Below are 18,192 nucleotides of genomic sequence, written 5' to 3'. Positions count from 1 at the left end.
AACAATAGCCCTACACCTGCATTATCTCCTCTAATCTTCTCAACATCCACTAAGTCGTCTTAAGGTCATCATTTTGATAAGGTCACAATGCCAGGGAGCCCAACCTTGTCCGCAGACCTCCGTACTCCGGCGGAGCGGTTGCCCAGCCCTGGGAGAGCCGCGGAGCCGCCTTCCCGGCCTGGGAGGGCCGCAGGGGCGGGCCGGGAGCGCAGGTGGCTGCACCCCCACGAGGGGGCGGGCTCAGAGGGGGGACGCACCCGGAACCGCCGGCAGCCCAGACACTACTCCACCTGCTAGAGCCCGCGGCGCACTCTGCAGCCCAGGCGCTCCGCCGTCGCCCCTGCCTCGCCGTGCGCCCCCGCGCAGCCCGCCCGTCGTCCGCCCGGAGCCAGCCCAGCCGCCGCGCTGCACGCCCACAGTGCACCCTCTGCCCTCGAGGGGACGGGGGGCCCCGCCGCCATCATGCTGCCCGTCATCTACGCCATCCTGGCGGGAGTGCTGCTCCTGCCGTTGCTGATGAACCTCTGCTGCCCCTACTTCTTCCAGGATCTGAACTACTTCCTGCGGCTGGCCAGGGTGGCCCGGCAGGTGCGCGGCCACGGGCAGCGCCGGCCGGTGCACACCATCCTCAGTGCCTTCCTGGACAAAGTGCGCCAGATCCCGAACAAGCCTTTCGTGCTCTTTCGCGATGAGACGCTCACCTACGCGCAGGTGGACCGGCGCAGCAACCAAGTGGCGCGGGCGCTGCGCGACCACCTTGGCCTCCGGCAGGGAGATTGCGTGGCGATCTTCATGGGCAATGAGCCTGCTTACGTGTGGCTGTGGCTGGGGCTGGTCAAGCTGGGCTGTGCCATGGCGTGCCTCAACCACAACATCCGCGCAAAGTCCCTGTTGCACTGCTTCCAGTGCTGCGGGGCGAAGGTGCTACTGGCCTCGCCAGGTGAGCCTGGGGACCGCCTCGCCCTGGGGCTGGGCTCCTCCGCGCCTTGAGGAATCCGCCACAGCGTGGCTTCGGGATTAAGAGAGGGAGGTTCTGATCCGAACTAGAGGTGTAAGAGAGGGGATGGCAACCCTTCCTCAAAATTTTAAGTAATGATCCTTAGAAGCATTTGTTGTGGAAATTGACCGGGCCAGACACTCGGCTAAACATTGTATCTACAGTGTTGCTGTTAATGTTCACAACAGGTAGGGTTGACTGTTAGACTTTATAGACGGGACCAAGCGGGCCAGAGAGTTGAAGCCTTATGCCTCAGGTCACAGAGTTGGGAAGAGGGGGTTAACCAGGTCTGTGTACCTCCAGAATCCAAGCTCTTACCCAGTGCTGACAACATATGCATTAAAATGCAGAGGGTCTTGAGTGTAAACTCCAGAGGATCCAGAGAGACGTTCTCTGCCACTTGATTGGCTATGTGGTCATGGGAAAGTCACTTCTCTCTGTACCTGAGGTTCCTCCTCTGTAATAGACCTTCAAGGCTGCTTCCAGCTCTCACTGCAGAGAGAAGGTGACCCCACCTGATCCCCAAGGAGAAGAATTTGGGCATCTGCTATGGTGCCCCATTACATATATAGCAACAGTGACCTTTAGTTCTGTAGTTACCTCCTGCCATATTTCAACATGAAATGACAACTTCATGCTCCAGTGGTAACCAGGTCAGGAAGAAACTGAGAACCTGTTATCCACAGGGCTGTTGTTTTCCCTTCCTAGAAAGCTTGTTCCTGCACTTGAATAGGACCAGGGGATGCTTCTCACTCTATCTGCAGGAGGAGGCCTAACCAAGTGTAGGCTAAAAGACATGGAGGAATAGGGAGCCAGGAAATCGCACCTCTCTGGGATGTCTTTCTGTGCTAAGCCCTATGCTGGATGCTTTTACTAACTTGAACTAACGTATCATTACCCCCTGTCATACAGCTGAAGAAACTGAGGCTTCAAATTCCAACCTAGGTCAGTCCAGTTTCAGAGCCCATGACTTTCCCTACATCATGCGACCTTCCTTTACAGAATGGAAACTGTTAGAGCTGGAAGAAACTACACATCCCTCTGCTCAACCCACTTCATTTCAGAGCTCAGGAAATGAAAGCAAGCTAAGGATTTTGCCTAGTATCACAGAAAGATGAGATGTCTGTTCACTTGTGGGAAACCAGGAAACCTGCACACCTGTTCACCTGTTCCATGTGGTGCAAAATAAATAATCCCGGAGGGAAAGTGAAGGCTTTGTATAAAAGTTTAAAAGCAGGGAAACAATCTTAAAGGCAGCCAAGTTATTTGAAGGGGTCAGTTCTTTCAAGAAAATCCCCAACAATTTCTAGTTGCCTGAGAAAAGAGAAAACGTCACCATTTAGTAACTGGAAAGCTCTCTTAAACCTATTACTTCACCAGTTGATTCAGAAGGAAGTTATTAGCAAAGTGATCTTTGTACCACTTCAGGAGGGATTTAAATACTTTTTACCTGCATATTATCCCAGGCCCCCTGGTGAGGGAGGTCAAGGACTGGGTGCTTTATTAACAAAGAAGCTTGGCTTTAAATGAGTATCATAGAATTTGGTTCTGGAATCAAATCAGAAATACAGCCAGATATCTCCTTTCCTGCCTGGGCAACAGTCCTCAGCCATTGAGCATTATACTTTGGTCAATATACTTGGAGAATACAATGAAATCTCGACATTCAGATCAAATTTGAACTTTCCAGGGGACCTATGGCACTCTCTGGAAGTAAACTGACCTTTGAGAGAGGACACACATCTGAAAAACATTCTGTTTTTCCATATCACTGAGAGACCATTACACACCATGCAGAATTACACTCTGATCTGAAACAGTTACTGCTAAAGTTGCATGCTTATTAGTAACTGTACCCATGCGTAAATGTGTTGAATGGACTAATTCTTAGAATTCTTTAAAGTTTTAAGGAAATGTTAGAGCTATTCTAAGCCTATAATCCGCCAACTCTTAACGAGTGTGTTATACTTCAATAAAAACTTTAGAAGAGAAACTTTAATGAGCATAAGAATCACCTGGGAAGCTTATTTTAAAAAGCAGATTCCTGAGCCTCATCCCCAAAAAACATTGATTCAGTAGGACTGTGGCAGGGCCCAGGAATGTGTATTTTATAGCAAGCACCATCCTACCCCTAGACGATATTAAAGCAAATGGTCTGAGGACTAGGCCTTTGAGAAACAATCAGCCTGGTGCCCACTTGTTTTATAGTTGAATAAAAAAAGGCCCAGAGGGGTAATATCAATTGCCCAGGGTCAGAGAGAGCAGAATCCAATTTTTTTTCTCACTTCCAGGAGACTTTATATTCTGTTACACCATCTGAACATGGTACACAAAGGTGAGAAATTTTAGAAATCTTGGAGGGGTGACAATTCAAAAGGGTTTGATTCTTTACTTCAAATTTCTGCCTCAGCGCTCATGGGCTAGTAAGAGCTCTTAAGTTCCAACTGTGAAGGAAAAGCCGGACTGGTCTAACAAGATAACTCACAAATCTAAGTATTGGAATACTGATCTGAGTTCTGCTGGACTAACTTGTAAATCTAAGTTAATTAGTGTTGGTTTGCTGTTCATGATTTTTTGCTAGCCAGCTGGATTTTCAAAGAGATATATTTGGCTTTGGAATGTTGGTTTGCTGCCTCCCTGCCCCCACTTTTGTGATAATGATGCTGCTAAAGCTGTTCCATGCCTATTGGCGAAATACCCCAAGCTTGTACTTTACCCTATAAAACCTCATGAGCACGTCTTGGAGGTGCTCAGAGCTTCGGAGCAGAAGCCCCTCTGAGCCTGCCGGCGTAATACATCTGAGTACTCCAACCCTCCGAGTGGTGCTTGTTTCTTGGCTGGCCTGTCATTTCCGTAACACAACTGTCTGTCAAATTCTGGAGCCTAGGCAAAAGAACAGTACAGTGGTATTTATCATGAAGATTGATCCACTTGTCATGAATTTGGGGGACTCTTCACAAAGCTTAACAGGTCTCAACCCTATTGGGAATTTCAGTAACCATTTTTTTAAACTGTGAGGTGGTGAATCTTTATTTTCTGATTCTTTGCAAAGAATAAAGCATTTAACTTTTCCCCTAGGTCATTTTTCCTACCACTAAAATTGAAAGCGTGATATTTGCCTTACCTAACCTCCAATGGAGAATTTCCAGAGGTCTAGAGCATGCTGTAAAATTATCTCCAAAGCAAGAAAAAAGATGAGTTGTACCTTTAAAATGCCTGATGGTTCATTTTGGATTTTAGAGGCAGAATGTATGACAGTTACGTGTTTCACACTAAATCTTTCAAAGGATAATTCTAAAAACTGCCATTTTTGTATGTGAGTAACCAACTTTTTTGGTCAGAATTTACTATATGTAGAGAAAAAAGACTCACAAATACTTCCCTGACTCAAACAGTAGCACCCATCTCCCAGAGAACATAATTTTCTCTCTGTAGTACATTTCAGGATCCTTCTCCATAGAAGGGTGTGACATAAGCAATCACATGGAAGAACTGCCTTCAGCTACTACCTGCATCAACATTGTAGTTGATAGAAACCAATTTGTTGGGCTGGTAGTTTTTCTAACAACTTCCCAAACATAGAATATGGGTAAGTTAGGAAACCATATTTAATTTCACACAACATAGGCTGTTTTGTAAGAACACCCAAACGAGGCCCTGAAATAGTAAATTTGCTTTGTTTCCATTTATGAGAGCATTAAGATTGTTGCTAAACTAGCTCTTCTTGGAAGGGTAACTCCTTCCTCAGCTCACTGTCCAGGTCTACGTTGCATGGCTCCACTTAACTGTGCATGGCTCCCGTGATGTGGGTACTGCTCTTGTACAAGGCTTTAGTAACAGTTAAAGATACTCTGTATTTCAAGGCTGAGACCCAGAGAGGTTATAAAACATTCCAGATTATCTTTGACCTGTTTTTACAAGGTTGTAAAAAATAAAATTGGACACTCGAACCACCTTTAAATAACACGATAAGAGAAAATGCTTCCGTTAGCTTTCAAAAGTACTGCATCACTGAAAGTTTAAAACAGGAGGACTTCTTTATAAAACTAGTGTCAGGATCAAGGAGAACTCTTGTCAAATAAACTTTTAAGGTTAGATGGAGAAAAGCAGATGGTACAACAATTTGATTTCACATCAGGAAACACTGAGAGAGTCCCCATGAGATCCAAGCTAGTTGTCATGATGGGTTGGGGAGAGAAGAAGCTAAATTAGTTCAAGGACCTTAGAGTCCAGCAGAAAAACTAAGCCTCTTACACAAATGGTTGTGACACCCAGAAGAACATGGTAAGTATTCTGGTAGAGCTAATAAAGCACCGTGGGGGAAAACAGCAGAGGGTGAAGCCTTCTTGGGGGCGTCCACAACTGAGCTGGGCAAATACAGTTGGGGAGGGGGCATTCCAGGTAAGAGGAGCCCAGAGGAAGTTTTCATCAGGTCCCCAACACAGTGAGATGAGTGAGATGCTTCATTTAAGAGCTTTACTATGTAAGGACAACAGCAGGCTGACCTTAAAGAATAGTAATTTTTTAAAGCTGTTTACTGAAGAAACTCTACTGTAGAGAAAATAGGGACTCAGAGAATCCAAGGAATGGCCAACAGTAGCGGCCTCACTTCCATGCAAGCAGGTAATTTTCAAATGCCAACTTTAGTCAAGGATCAGGGCATAGAGATATCTTATCTCCACTCCTCTCATCTCTCTGAGCCGGCCAAGGAGTCACTTTGATATGTCATTTCAATATGTTGTTTGATTGTCTCAAAGGCTTACAAGTCTCTCATATATCTTTGAGTAATGCCATAGTAATACCTAGCACATGGTCGTCACTCAGTAGATGTTTGTTGCATTAACGAGTCCCACCATTCTGGTTGGTTGTAATAGGCTTTCTTTCTCTGAAGTTTAAGAACCGTAGGAATGGGTGTGAGGGCGTGAAAAATGATGTTTAAAAAAATCCACTATATCCTGATTTGAGAAAATACATTTAGACCCAATCTTCCTGACCCCAGGCCCAGCCTCTCCCTCCTACAGACTTGTTTTACCTTCCAGTTTACCTCTGGCAGTGGGCTAGGGGAGACAAGTGTTCTCTCTGGGTCTCATTGCCAGAGAGGGAACTGGTGATGAACACAGGATGGGCTGGGGAGAGTCTGTGCCTAGGATGGCAGAGGATGGAAACCCAGACATCAGATGAGTAGTGTATTCAAGGATCCCAGACAAGTAGCCCAAGGTCTGAATAGAGAGCTCGCTTAAAGATATTCTCTAAAATTTTTCTTCTTGCCCTGCTCAGAACTAAAGGTTGCAAGGAGGGTAGTTGCACATCTCCTTTCAAAAACAAACTAGCACTTTACTAGCATATTGGGAATGTTTACCAGTTCATTTTCTTTAGAAACAAGAAGGGAGTGAAGAGGTTAAAAACAAAATAAACTCTAAATCAGCTATTAACATTATTGAATCCTAAGAAGGACAGAGTTTGGATTATTCTGAATAATGAGTGTAAGTGGCCAGTATTTGAAAAGGACTGTCCACAGGGTCCTTTTCTACAGAGAAACAGGGAAGTAGGTAGTTGGTAGATAAGTCCCATGGTTGCTTGTGGATATCAAATGATAATTATGTAAGGCCTGGTATGAATTGGTAACCTCATGACAAGGAATTTCCCTTGATTCCAGGGCTACTTAGAAAGCAAGATACTTTAACTGAGCAAGAACTTTGAGAGAAATGAAAAATAATAATATTAAGAAATTGTGTAATTATATAATTGTAAGATGAGTATCTCCCTGTTAAAGATTTACTACTCCTGGTGAGACTTAACGTTGACTAAACATCTTTCTGACCTCAGGGTGATTTGTGTTGTGGGGTGAGGGGAAGAGGTATGCATGACTACCTAAAGGATGTTCTTACCACATCTAGTCTGATATACAGACTAGACAATGGGTTATTAATTAGTATAATTCCAAACTGCCTGTGATAGATACAAAATCAGTTATAATTTAAAACAATTTTTTAAAACAATTTTCAGACTGTCTCCAAGAGCTGTGTTAGAACCAGTTTGTTTCAGTTGCCTTTCTGAATAAAGAAGAGATAAGTCTTCAATCCTGCTTGTTTATCCACCAACCATTTCACATCATCCTGAAATTCTGATCAAAACTCATTTCCTTTCACTGCTCTCTTTTCAGATCTTACTTTATTGGTAAACATTTCTGGGTTGATTTATTTAACCAACTCGGTAAGCTACTCATTCAATGAAGCAATCTAATAGCAGAACAAGATATTAGATTAAATGCTTTTCCTATTAAAAAGCTACAAGTTTAGCCAGTAGCATCTTGCCACCTTGTTGATGCAGACTGATTCAGCTCAACACCCGCCCTCTCTCCCTGCTTTCTAGGAATGGGTCTGTGTACTCAGAAATTTCTCTTCTTTCTTTCTTAAAAAAAGGCTTGTGGGATGTAGGAGGGTAGGAAACCTCATATGCTACCCTAATTTTTTTTTTATTTTCCTTTTAACAAAACGGATTTTCAAGGGGAGCAGGGATTTTGTAATCAGTCTATTTTCCATCACCCAAATATGTACTGCTTTCTCTGAGGTTCTATTTCCAACCATAACTCAAACCCAGACTAATGAATTGACAGATCTACACTCTTCAGGTAACTTTCCATCCATACTATTTCTCATACCCAAGCTATTCACAAAGCTTGAGGCTGGGCTCTTCATCAAAAAGATGAAGAAGAGAGCATTCATATTACCATTCTTAAAGGCAGATCCACTGAGCAGGTCAAGTAGACAGCATCTTCCAAAAAATCATTGCATACCAAAACCTGAAACTGAATGTCTGGAACAAGATGGTGGGAATCCCAGAAGCCTGCTATAACTCTTTTCATTTTGTATGTAGCCTTCCATACATAGATTCACTGAGTCTCTGTCCTCACTTATAGAAACAGGGTTGCCATTATCTATAACGCAGGGTCATTGTGAAAATTACATCAAGTATGCAAAGCTACTATACAATTTTTTTAATACAAATGAGATTTGTAAATATTTATTATCAGTAAGAACAAAAGGTGTGGTGAATGCTGTGATGTGCTGCCTAAATCCCCACTCCAGGACCAAGATACTCATTCCTCAGCTGCTGGAAGCAGTGGCAGCTGACAGCGGTCAGCCAAGAGGATTTGTCCTCTGTTAAGACAGCTCTGCCCAACATCGAGCACTACCACCCCTAACCTGTACCCAAAGGCTGGTTGGTGGGCAAGCATGAAGGTAGAAGCCACTTTGCTTCATTTGGGATAATGTGAAGGGCCATCCCAGGCCCAGAGTCCCCATAGGATCAACTGAGGGAGGCCACCGTGTGACTACAACACAGTGCAGCTCTCCCTCTGTCTAACCTACCTCCCTGGAAACCCCACAGGCGTCGTTCCCAAGAAGACTCCTGCACACAAACCCCGGAGTCCCAGGGAGCTCAACCTGTGACAAGTAGAATTATTGGACATTATGTGTCCCAGTTGATTGCCACTTTTATCTTAAGGAGGCAGACTTTACAATAAGAATTACCAAAAAAAAAAAAAAAAATCCATGTGTGAAGCAGAAAACACGGGGCCCAATCACATTTATGAAAGAATGAAGAAAAGACACTAAATATCAAATCCAGAGTTAGTGAGTTTCATTCACATCTATAATTTCCCTTCAAATTTCAGTTTATAAGTGTGTGGATTGATTTATTGATTAATTGATTTAAACATCAGCGTCTTTAGTTTAAGGGAAGAGAGGCTGCTACCATAGGACATATGAGGTGTGCCCTGGAACCTCAAGTCAATGTCCAAATGCAGATCCTACACCAACAGCCCAGATGACATGGAGTGACATTGTGTTGTGCAGGGACAATGGCCTTCTCTTCAGATGAGATGACCTCTCTGAAAGGTCAGGGATCATAAACAAAAAGCCTGCAGAGGGCCAGGTGGGAACATGAGAGAAATAGAAGACAGAACTCGCCAAATTGCTTGAACTGTGAACCAGCATGACGCCTGCTTAACTACATTTCCTTTTCCTGTCATTACTACTGTTACTAATTTTAGATTTCTCACTAATGGCTGAGCATATTTTCTTTTAAAAAATTAGAGAAAAAAGTAAAGTCCCTTTTGACCTATAATATTTCTCTCTTCAAGACTGTTAACCAAAATCTGTGTATTCTACATCCCAAACATCTCCTAAATACTTCTCTTTACCCTCTGCTGTACTTAAAGAACTGAGAAATCTCTCTCGTTGGTGCAAACAAACTTAAGCTACCAAATAGTCTCCCTACCTCTATCTGGTTTTACCCCCTCCAACCCATTTACCTGACTTAAGCTGGGGACCTGGTCCCTACCTACATCCCAGCCTCTTCTCCCAAACTTTGTCCCCTCCCACTCTACCCTCCTGTCAGCGTTAGCCTCCTTTATTTACTTTGGCACCATGCTGTTTGCCTCTGGGTCTTTGCAAAAGCTTCTCCCTCTGCTATAAACAGGCAGTCAATCTCTGTGGATCTTTATCTTGCCAACTCCCGCTTTCAGATTTCAGTTTAGATATCATTCCTCTAGGTTGTGTTTGTGCCCATCCCACGTGCCTCCAAATCGCCACCTCCTTCTTCTGTTGTGCCACCTATGACAGCTTATTTTAATGGATTATTTCTTTGTCTGTTTCCTCCCCCATTAGACCTGGGCTTTATGAAAACAAGGACAGTAGCTGGTTTGCCCACTTTTGTATCCAGTGTTTAGAACCATGCCTGGCACATAGGGACACTCTTGAAATAGATGTTGAATAAATGTCGGGAGAGACAGGAGGGGAGGAAGAAGCTAATCCAGGTAATTTATGAACACACCATTTAACTATACAGCCTCAGTCTCAGGTGCAAGGGAGGGAAGGAGAGAGATTTCTTAATTCTTTAAGTTATAATAGTAGTTTTGTTTTGCTTTGTCTTTAATTTACTTCCGTGGGCCCTTACTTGTATGCAAGGCAGACCTGTATCACAGATATGATTTCATTCTGCATTTTATTTTATTAGAGGTTTATTAACTCACAGTATTGCAATACCTAAATCCTTTAAAATCCTCTTCCACACTGACTAATACAATACTTTGTGCAGGTTCCTTCAATTAGATACATTCACTGAGCACTACTGGTGAGGATGGGGGATTACTAAAATGATCAAGTTATAAATCCCTTAATCTCAGTTTTCACTGTCTAATATAGGAGAAAAAGAACTGAAGCCTGTCACACTACATACTAAATACCCTGATAGCAGCAATGTGCAGGCTTCTTTGGGAAGACCACAGAGAGAAGTGTCATGGAGGCTGAGTCTTGAAAGATGAGCAGTTTTCCCGGTGACCGGGGGGCTGGAGAGCCTTCCAAACAGACAAAACCACCTGGACAAAGGTTGGAAGATGTGAGACACATGGGTACATTCACTTCACGTAGACCAGTGTGGGGAGAGGAAAAGGGGACGAGAGTCGATAGTAGGAGTGGACGTCAGAAAAGCCAGCAGGGGTGGACTAAACGACCCCAGGACCTCACATGCTGCATAAGCAGAGTGGATTCTATCACAAGGGATGAGCAGCCATTGAAGGATTTTAATCAGGGCAGGAACAAGAAGTCGGGCAGTGGCATAGCTGATAAACTGGAAGCACGGAGAGGTTAGAGGCAAGATCAGTCAGGAGGCAACAGCGATGATCTAGGCAGGAAATAATGACCCAAACTAAGACACTGGCCAGGGATCGGACATTAGCACTCCAGTTACTGTTTTTACAACAGTATTTTTTTTTTAAACCAAAGGAGGTATTGGGGATTGAACCCAGGATCTCATGCATGCTAAGCAGGCACTCTGCCACTGAACTATACCCTTCCCAACAACAGTAATGTTTTTGATGATCTTCCCAAAATGCTGAAGAACTGGAGAGCAACCAATCAAAGAGTAGAGGAAAGATAAAAAGAGAGAGAGAAGCTGATCTAATGGAGGTTGAAAATGAATTGAGGCAAGCAGTACATTAAGGAATGAGAGCCAATAGAAACTCCAGGAGAAAACTGTTCAAGAAAGGAATGATGATTACAGTGTGTTACTTGGCTCTACAGTCATATCTACAGATAATTACACTGTCACAATCTCGTGGATCCTGGTATTGATTCTCGAGCTTCTATAGCCAACACACAGACAAAGCTCAGAAGACAGAATTGTGGTCTCAGAATAGATGCAAATGTCATTAACCCAGACAACATAAAGTGAAGATCATAACCATTGGGGGTGGTCAGGGGTAAAATGGGGGTGGGATCAAAAATGATAGGTCAAGACATAGCAGGAAAAACACACAATTTGGTGACGGAGAGGCGATTGCTAGAAGAAACAGCTAAAAAACAACTGAAAGTCATTGCCTTTAGGTAGCATGTTTAGTTGTGAGGTAAGGGGCTGTGGATTTTCATTATAATTTTATTTCTTTTGTCCTATTTGATTTATACTGATCAGGTGCATGAGTTCTTTGGTTAAATGTTTTAAAACTTTTTATATGCATCTATCCAGATTTTATCTCTTGTCTTGATGGAGACATTATACATAAATATCTGAAAAACAAAGCATATAAGATGAATCAGGTATAGCCTCCCCAAGGTAATTCCCTGGGCTACTGAGTCACCTTCCTATTAAGAATGTCTGTTCACTTCAGTTATCACAATTCAAGACAAGGAAGCCTAAAGACCATCTCATCTTTTGGATGGACACAAAAATCCAAGCAGCAAAGCTGAAATGTGGTTTGCATAGTAAATCAATGCCTTTAAAATTTTTTGACCTTGACCCACTGTAAAAATTACATTTGTGCATAATCCAGTACCCACATACTCACATAACTGAAACAAAACTTTAAAAAATAATACTTACAATACATACCTTTAAAGAAAAACTTTTAAAAAATATGTTATGTGTGATATGCTCTAAAAAAATTCTATTTCATTCTATTTGTTTAGACTGATGGTCAGTTTAAATGAATTTAACAATCCACTACTGTGTTGTGACCCACAGTTTGAAAAACATGCTAATCAGCCCTTTTTTTCTTAGACCAGAGAGTGTAATTATGAAATTTGGAGCTCATTTCTCAGCTAAACCTTCCTAGTGGGACTATTTGTTACTGATATGTAAAAAAATGTGTTATATCAAGTTGGCTTCTATCATCTTTGTCAACATAGCTCCCTTCTTTTCATTTCTCTTCTTCCTTAAAATTTTTTTTAACACTAGTCCTATGGGGCACATATTAGGAATAACTAAATTCATTTCTGGAGTATTGTGAGACATATATATCAGAGATGCATATGTCATATATTTATATAATCTTGGTTTTTACCCATATGTCCATTTGTTTGCACTTGCCATGGAAAGTACAGATTTCAACCAAACATCTGCTGCTTATGAAACCATCAAAACCCAACCTTCCCTCAAATACTGGGATCCTGTGATATTTTCAAATGTGGTAAATCCCATGTTAAAAATGCTAACTAACTATAGGCATCACTGTGTCTACACGTTTTAGCAAAAAGTTCAGTGGAAGCAAAATCACTGTGAAATTTACCACACAAATAGAACTTGAATGGGCTAATTTAGTTTGTTTGGATTTTTTTTTCTTATTAAGAACTACAAGAGGCTGTTGAAGAGGTGCTGCCAAGCCTGAAAAAAGATGACGTGGCCGTCTATTACATGAGCAGGAGTTCTAACACAGATGGGGTCGACTCTTTCCTAGACAAAGTGGATGAGATGTCAGCTGAACCTACCCCAGAGTCCTGGAGGTCCGAAGTTACCTTTTCCACTCCTGCCTTATACATTTATACTTCTGGAACCACAGGTAAAAATAAAAAGAGAATTCTCAAAGAAGCAGATCTATCATGAAGAAGTTAAATCTTGGGTTATGTTTTCAAATGCTCTCTTTCTTTGGCAAAACTTATCAGATAACTAATAGTTTAGGGGATTTATTTAGCTCTTTGCCTGTGGAAACTGATCTTATTTCACAGCATATGATCCCATTTGGGTTTCTCTAAGCTACACGCATTTCCCCCTAGTTGGTAAACAAAACAGATAAAGAGGTTAACCAAGAACTACAAAAATAGTTACGATAATGGATAAGACTGGGCACTGAATAGGTTGTTGGAATTTTTTTAAATGATGGTGTATTTTGATTATATAATATCCACAGTCCATCTATAATGTATAACCAATTATAAATGGACCGCCAAAGAAAACTGCAGGACAATAATGGGTTGTATTTATACAAATGTTTTGATCGCTATCTTCCCATGCAACACTGACTTGGAGCTGTTTGGTGCTGTGGGTGTAGGATGGCTTTTGGCTTAGAGCATAAAATAGTATATTTCATCAAATCTAGGATGCCTTCAACTGTAAGCTGCACCATTATTTTATAAGCCACTAAGAGAAAACACTGCCAATTAATAATGTTATTGGAACACTGCACATGGAACAGACAATCTTAAAGGTCAGATGTGCTCAGTGCTCTTCTTGAAGCTTCTTGGCTTTTGTTCGTACAATTCTCGCACCTTAACACGGGTACTATTCTTATTCCTATTTTCCGGATTCAGAAGCTGATGCTTCCCAAGCTAGGAAGTAGAAGTGTCAGAATGCACCTTGGTAGGCTGACTCCACAGTTCATACAGCTGACCACTCTGCCACAATACCTCCTAGTTCGTCCATTTCACAGCTGTTTAGTGTCTGCCCACTCCAGCCCAGGGAAAACGTTACCAAAGTGTCATAACATGCAGCCTGAGAGATATATTTAAGAGGAGGGCAGGGAGCTAGCCCCAGCATTCTAATTATTCCTATTCATATTGGGAAACTGAATTTGCGAATAGTTTCCCTCTTTTGGTTAAAATGTTCATTTAAGCAGGTAACATGCACACATTCTCCCTGTAAAATAATCAACATTATAGATAAGGGTAAAGGTCCCTGTCAGCCTTTCATGTCAACACCAGCCTATAGGTACCCACTCTCTCCACCTCGAAAGGCCCTTGGCACCACCTGATCTCCCAGTCCCTGGACCTGATTTTTATTTGTGGAAAAGTTATATATCACCTTGCCGACAGAATGGCAGGATGATGTAGTTAACCAAATGCTTCACTACATCAAGATGCTACCTTAATATATGGAACTTTTACCCTCATTTCTTAATAGAAGAGTAAAACTAAATTATAAACTTTGACATGGGAAATAATTGAGATAAAACAAGCCCTTGGTTAGTGACAAGGAGTTCTAGTCTTAATACTAAATAGACAAGTGTGGAGCTTCTTCACAATGTGGGCTTTGGCAGTCAAATATAAAACCCATTTTAGGAAGAAGAGAACAAGCACTCCTTAATTTAACCCTATAATTCAGAATTTAGATTTAATTGGAATATAATTGGGTTGATGTTTATTTTACTTTTCTCCTTATCTTTGAATAAAATATTTGCCAGGTGACTCATATAAACATTAACTAAAATAATTCATTTAAGCAATCAGAGAACAAAACGTTCTCCCTGTTCCTCAAAGGCAGTCATTAGCACAAAATTATATAATAGTTACCAAATATTCTTATTTCTTCATCAAAGTTTGAATTAGGAAGTTTTCTGAAAGTACTTCAAAGCAGCAAAGGAGGTGCATTTCTTTTTTTAAAATACAACTTGGAGATTTTACTACCCAGACAATTCTTTTCCAACGTGAATACAATTTATTTGTTGATGTTTTCTTTTATTTCTTAGTATTAGTATAGAATGGGGCATTAATACTAACACAACATCAAAGAACATGAATTTTGAATTGTGTTTACAAAATTTGCCAGTTACACTGCTTTGCCTTATAACAAATTGCTATTATTTAGGGAATACCTGGCTAAGGTACCTTTAAGTATTGAAGCATCTGAGTCTACAAAGAATTGCCTTCCTCTTCACAAAGCCAGTTTACCCTCTCAGGTCTTAAACTCTAGCCCCAGCCCCTTAGTAATGACGTCATGCCCTCCCCAACTAAACTGACTTCCATGGGAAACAATGTAAGTATACCCTTTCAATAGAGTCTTACAAAAACCTACATAAATTATAGTTAAGAAAATGCAAATGCACTTAGTATACTAAAACTACACTGAAATGCCGCTTTTCACCTTTCAGATTGGTAAAAATCACAACATTTGAAATCATACCTTGGCTATGAGGAAATGGTACACTCATGCCTCGGTGACAGGAGAGTGAATGCGGACAGCCCTTATAACTGGCAATGTGACAGTATCTATCAAAATTACAAAGACTTATTATATCTTTTGACCAGCAGTCTCAAATCAGCAAATTTACCCTACAGATAGAGCATCATTCACAGTGTGAGATGCCATGTGGACCAGGTTATTCACTGCAGCATCATTTGAAATAGCAAAACAGTGGAAATAAATTGATACACACACAAAGGACTTGATGCACCTGAGAGAATAAGTGAATGAAAAATAAGAGAAATTTCTACACGGACAGAACTCCAAAACACATTGTTAAGGCAAGGGAGGAAAGTGCAGAAAAGTGTGCTTTCTTTAAGTGGGGAAAAGGCAAGAATATGTGAGCAAATGAGCTTGTGTTTGTATAAAGAAACTCTAGAAAAGTACATAAGAAATTCATAAAAGTGGTTACAAAGGAAGGCGACGGGATGGATAGGCTATTTAATCTCTCTGAATCTCAGACTTCTCATCTGAATTAGAGGATACAATTCTACTTATCTAAATAATTATGAGAATTAAGTGAAATTTTGAAAACACAGTTGACCCTTGAACAATATGGGAGTTGGGGGTACCAACCCTCTGTGCAGTTGAAGATCCCCATGTGACTTAGAGGGGGCCCTCCATGGATTCAACCAACCATGAATGTGTTTACTGTTTAAGAAGGTCCACATATAAATAGACCCAAGCAGTTCAAACTCCATTATTCAAGGGTCAACTGATCTGGCAAGGTGGTAGGCTCAGAGCAGACATTCATTCCTTTCTCTCCAACTCACTACTGCAATAAGCATCTAACTCAGGGGTCAGCAAACTATGGCCTGTGGGCCACAAACAGCCCCCACCTGTTTCTGTAAATAAAGTTGTATGGGAACACAGCCAAGTTCGTTCCTTTATGTGTTTGGCTTCTTTCAGCAAAACAGCAAAAGTTGAGTAGCTGCAGTAGAGAATTAGGACCCTGCAAAACCTAAAACATTTACCATCTGGTCCCTTTGCAGAAAAAAATTGCCAGCTGTTGGTCTTACCAATCATAGTCCCTCCCCATGCAATTCTCTAATCACTAGATGATGAATCTTCCCAAACCAGATCTCTCTCCCAGACCATGTGTCTGTGAATGACTACTCTTGATTTCACTCATGCCTTCTCCATGTGTTTACAAAGGTCTCCCGAAAGCTGCAGTGATCAATCATCAACGCATATGGTATGGAACCCGCCTTGCTGTTTTCACCGGGATTAAGGAGGAGGATGTAATGTATACCACCCTACCCCTGTACCACAGTGCTGCGCTTATGATTGGCTTACATGGATGTATCCTAGCTGGTAAGCTTTTTCTCTCAACAAGGCATTGTAGCCCAGTGCTCATTCACATGTGCTCATAAGGAACAGTAATACAAAGTTTGCAACTTCCCTGTGTGCCCGGAAGAGTGTTTATTTCCCTGTTAATAACAGGGCTGTTGGGCTCACACATAGCAAGCAAGTATGTAAAAGAATCTGTATTTTCTCATGCCTGCTTGTCTAGAATATAATGCTATAATTGTTCAGTATATCAAAGAGGAAACGTCTTTAAAATATTTTAGGTCTTTGCCCAGGTTAAGACACTTGATCCTTAGATTCCATAAATAATTCTCCTGTGTTACGTCTGTCTTCAGAAATCTGCGTGTTGATCTGCATCAGCATCTGATTTAAACTTCTACAGTTGTCCCATCTTATTTCATTGCTCCCAGCTTCCCCAGGTCCTCAGCTCCGGTCAGAATACTTGGCTTTCTGTCTCTCCTCTTTCCTTCTGGAATTTTACCATGTAAATTAGAACTGCCATCTTTTCTCCTTTCAATAGAATTTCTGTCCCTTGTATACATTAAGGCTCAGTCCAATATCCATCTCTTCCAGGAGCCATCTCTAACTTTCTAACTAAGCTAAATAACTTAATTTTTCTCCCATGTTACATTTCATTTTAAATAATTATATATGTATACAGAGTAACATATATGTATATACAAATACATATATGATTGTCCAAGCCTCTGCTCCTTTCCCTCATCAATTTATTGACTAGCTATAAAACAAGTAGCCCAGCATCAGTCCCAGACCCCAAATCAGCAAGGAGCGCTGGGCCTGGTCATACTGCGGGGCCCTTCAAGGACAGGGTGACTCTGAACCCCTCACAGGGACAAATCAATCACTGACACATTTGCTTAAGCACCAGAGATATATGCTTAGAAAGAAAATATAGCATTTTTTAAAATTTCTCATAAAACATTGGTCCTTTGTATATTTAGGAGTAAAAATAAACTAATAACATGAAAAAATACTTGGGACTTTCCAAATTTCACTTTACTACATTTCATGCCTATCATTAGGTTGGCTATAATAGATACATTATTTTTACCCATTGTATTAGCTCCCTATTCCTACTGTAACAAATTACCACAAACTTAGTGGTTTAAAACAACACAGATTTTTATTCTCTTACTGCTCTGAAAGTCAGAAGTCCTAAAATCAAGATGTCAGCAGGGCTGCATTCCTTCCAGAGCTCGAGGGAAGAATCCATTTTCTGGCCTTTTCTATCTTCTGGAGGCTGCCTGCCCTGCATTCCTTAGCTCATGGCCCCTTCTTTCATCTTCCAAGCATATCACCCCAAACTCTTGTTTCTGTCATCCTATCTCCTTCTGCTCTTGACCTTCTTGACTTCCTCTTATAAGGACCCTCGTGATCACTTTGGGCTCACCCAGATCATCCAGGATAATCTTCCCATTTGAGGATCCTTAACTTAATCACATCTAGTAGTCCCTTCTGTCATGTAAAGTAGCATATTCACAGGTTCTAGGGATTAGGACATGGGCATCTTTGGGAACCATGATTCTGTCTACCTCTCCCATCGAATAAGAATATCTCCTCCTTGCTCAAGACCCTGGCTCTCCATTGCCTACAAAATTAAGTCTGGCTCCTCCACCTGGCACTTACAAACTCTCAGG

At 41.5% G+C, this 18,192-nt stretch overlaps 1 protein-coding gene across 1 annotated transcript in view; it reads left to right on the top strand.

Moving 5' to 3' along the window:
* The first annotated feature begins 256 nt into the window (after positions 1–256).
* Positions 257–18,192, top strand: part of SLC27A2 (solute carrier family 27 member 2) — a 38,937-nt gene continuing 21,001 nt past the window's right edge. The window contains exons 1-3 of the mRNA XM_006181300.3: positions 257–940; positions 12,621–12,830; positions 16,382–16,540. Coding sequence (XP_006181362.3) covers positions 463–940; positions 12,621–12,830; positions 16,382–16,540 — 847 coding nt within the window. The 5' untranslated portion in view covers positions 257–462. The remainder of the gene's footprint in view (positions 941–12,620; positions 12,831–16,381; positions 16,541–18,192) is intronic.

Source organism: Camelus ferus, chromosome 6 (assembly GCF_009834535.1).
Source record: "Camelus ferus isolate YT-003-E chromosome 6, BCGSAC_Cfer_1.0, whole genome shotgun sequence".
Taxonomy (NCBI): Eukaryota; Metazoa; Chordata; class Mammalia; order Artiodactyla; family Camelidae; genus Camelus; species Camelus ferus.
This window is presented reverse-complemented; position numbering and strand designations above follow the sequence as displayed.